The sequence below is a fragment of the Sinocyclocheilus grahami genome, unplaced genomic scaffold, assembly GCF_001515645.1.
Source record: "Sinocyclocheilus grahami isolate Dianchi unplaced genomic scaffold, SAMN03320097.WGS_v1.1 scaffold462.1, whole genome shotgun sequence".
NCBI classification, from domain to species: Eukaryota; Metazoa; Chordata; class Actinopteri; order Cypriniformes; family Cyprinidae; genus Sinocyclocheilus; species Sinocyclocheilus grahami.
This window is the reverse complement of record NW_015505641.1, coordinates 1513790-1516698: the sequence shown is the minus strand read 5'-3', so window position 1 is coordinate 1516698 and position 2909 is coordinate 1513790. Positions and strand designations below refer to the sequence as shown.

Here is a 2909-nt window from a genome sequence, read left to right as displayed (position 1 = left end):
AAAAAGTTTCACATTTTTTTTTTAAAAAATTTTTTTAATTGTTTTTTTTTTTTTTTTTTTTTTTTTTTTTTTTTTGTTTAAGTAAAAAATTTAGAACTTAAGAAAATTTAAGATTTGGACTTCAAAATTGCATTCTTATGAAAATTCTTCTCATTAGATGACGACTTTCTTAAGATTTTCATGAATCCTGCCCCAGAAGCCTAAATGGCAGATACTTTCTTAGCCACACAAAGCAAACTAGCAGACCAGTTAATTATATGTAATACTTGATTTTGACTCTCAAAAATATGCACTCAAGACACTTATTTATTTATTTTTTTCACAAATTATTTATACTTTTCATATTCTTTGTGTTCATCATTGTACACACATTTTAAACTCACTTTGCCACATTTTTGTTGACAGCTTGTGGGAGACTTCTTGGAGGTGAAGTGCATCAACCCAACATTCATCTGTGATCATCCACAGATCATGAGTCCTCTAGCAAAATGGTATGTGCCTGACTTTGATTTGATTTATCACTGTAGTGTATGGTTAAATCACAAATGATCTAAAACATTCAACTAATGTGTCTCCTCCTCAGGCACAGATCACAGAAAGGCCTAACTGAGCGCTTTGAACTCTTTGTGATGAAGAAGGAGATCTGCAATGCCTACACAGAGTTGAACGATCCTATCAGACAACGAGAACTGTTTGAGCAACAGGCTAAGGTGAAGATACAATACCGAGTACTAGAGTTGTGACGGTGAGGAAATTTTCCCACTGGTTAATCGACGTGTGACAGCACAGGTAATACCGGTATCACCGCAGGGGCGTTCCCTCTTTTCCTCGCTTTCAAATAGCTTGTAAAAGTGGCGCGCGTATTTTTACTTTCACTTTCAATTAGCGGCAATTCGGAGTAAAGCAATTGTTCGTTTTTAGTTTGTTTGAATTTCCCTCTTTTCCTGGCTTTTCTTCGCTTTTAAATAGCTTAAAAACGTTGTGCGCATTTTACTTTCACTTTCAATTAGCGGCAATTCGGAGTAAAGCAATTGTTCGTTTTTAGTTTGTTTGAATTTCCCTCTTTTCCTGGCTTTTCTTCGCTTTTAAATAGCTTAAAAACGTTGTGCGCATTTTACTTTCACTTTCGAATTAGCGGCAGCTGGCAGTTAGGCGTCAACGGAATTGCTTGAATGCAACAACAAAATACAACGTCAAACTCACTTTAGCCTATATATAAAACATAGAACTTTTATTAACAAAACAAATAAAAATACACCATGCTATAGGGCAGGCTATGCCTAATATAAAATAACAAATAACTTATATAACGTTTAAATGTACAAAACTGGAAACAAGTAAACATGTATAATATATAACCAAATAAATAAGAAACGTCGAACGTTTATTATCAAAACGAGTAAGAAAGCTTGGAGACACGGCATAAACCTTGATGTCAAATAAAATAAATAAATGACACAAAGTTTAAATAAAGTAAAAATCGGCAAACAATGTGGAACCAATTAAATAAGAAACGAATGTTTAAAAAAACTTCCAAAATCACCTTAGATAACCGGCCATTGAGCAGCCGCGTTCAGCTTTTAATTGTAGTGTCTGTTCTTTTACTGAACTAAATGATTTTTATTACTATAAAAAAATCTAAACAACGGTGGGGGTTGGTGACGCGGTGGGCAAGTGACGTAACCGGTGTTGCGGCTTAACAACGGTATCACCGTCTATCACAGCAAGCCTACCGAGTACATCATTTTCTGTCTTGATCTTACACTAATTGTTGAATTTTGGGGGACTTTCTTAGTTTTCACATTTTTTCAAAATATCACATTTTGTCAGGAAATATCCAACTTTTGCTTCTGGTGTTATGAAGCAATAATTGTAGTCACTTGATCTTCGTCACTTCATTGTGGTGGTTTGTGTTTGTGTAGTCAAAGTGTTCAAAAGTTTAGGGTCAGCTAAGTCTGTTTTATTAAAGAAATGAATACTTTTATTCAGCAAGGATGCATTAAATTTATCAAAAGTGACAGTAAAGAGTGTTACAGAATTTTTCCATTTCAAATAAATGCTGTTAAAAATGCACCACAGTTTGCACAAAAATATTAAGTGGCAAAAACTTTGTTTTTTTTAAACATTAATAGTAATAAAAAATGTCTCTTGGGCACCAGATTAGCACATTAGAATGATTTCTGAGGGATTATGTGGCACTAAAGACTGCCTCTAAAAATACAGCTTTTCATCACAGGAATAAATAGCTTTTAAAATATATTACATTAGAAAACAGTTATTTTAAATGGTCATAAAATTTCACGATATTACTGTTTTTACTGTATTTTGACCAAATAAACGCAGACTTGGTGAGCATAAGAGACTTCTTTCAAGAACATACTTTTTTTTATGCTAGTTTATGTTGGCTTTATTGTCTCAACCAATATGTGACCCTGGACCACAAAACATAAGGGTACATTTTTCGAAATTGAGAATATATCACATACATGTGCAAGCTGAATAAATAAGTTTTGCATTGATGCATGGTTTGTTAAGTTAGGACAATATTTGACCGAGATACAACTATTTGAATATCTGGAATCTGAGGGTGCAAAAAAAATCTAAATATTGAGAAAATCACCTTTAAAGTCATCCAAATGAAGTTCTTAGCAATGCATATTACTAATCACAAATTAAGTTTTAATATATTTACAGTAGGACATTTACAAAATATCTTCATGGGACATGATCTTTACTTAATATCCTAATGGTTAGAGAGTCGGACTCATAACCCAAAGGTTGCGGGTTCGAGTCTCGTACCGGCAGGGATTGTAGGTGGGGGGAGTGAATGTACAGCGCTCTCTCCCACCTTCAATACCACGACTGAGGTGCCCTTGAGCAAGACACCGAACCCCCAACTGCTCCCCGGG

The 2909-nt window shown here is 34.3% G+C and overlaps 1 protein-coding gene across 1 annotated transcript in view; it reads left to right on the top strand.

Annotated features, from left to right (window-relative positions):
* Nucleotides 1-2909, top strand: part of LOC107552967 (lysine--tRNA ligase-like) — an 11396-nt gene that overhangs the window by 6673 nt on the left and 1814 nt on the right. Inside the window, exons 10-11 of the mRNA XM_016235028.1 lie at nucleotides 406-491; nucleotides 584-710. Of these exons, the coding sequence (XP_016090514.1) occupies nucleotides 406-491; nucleotides 584-710 (213 nt within the window). The remainder of the gene's footprint in view (nucleotides 1-405; nucleotides 492-583; nucleotides 711-2909) is intronic.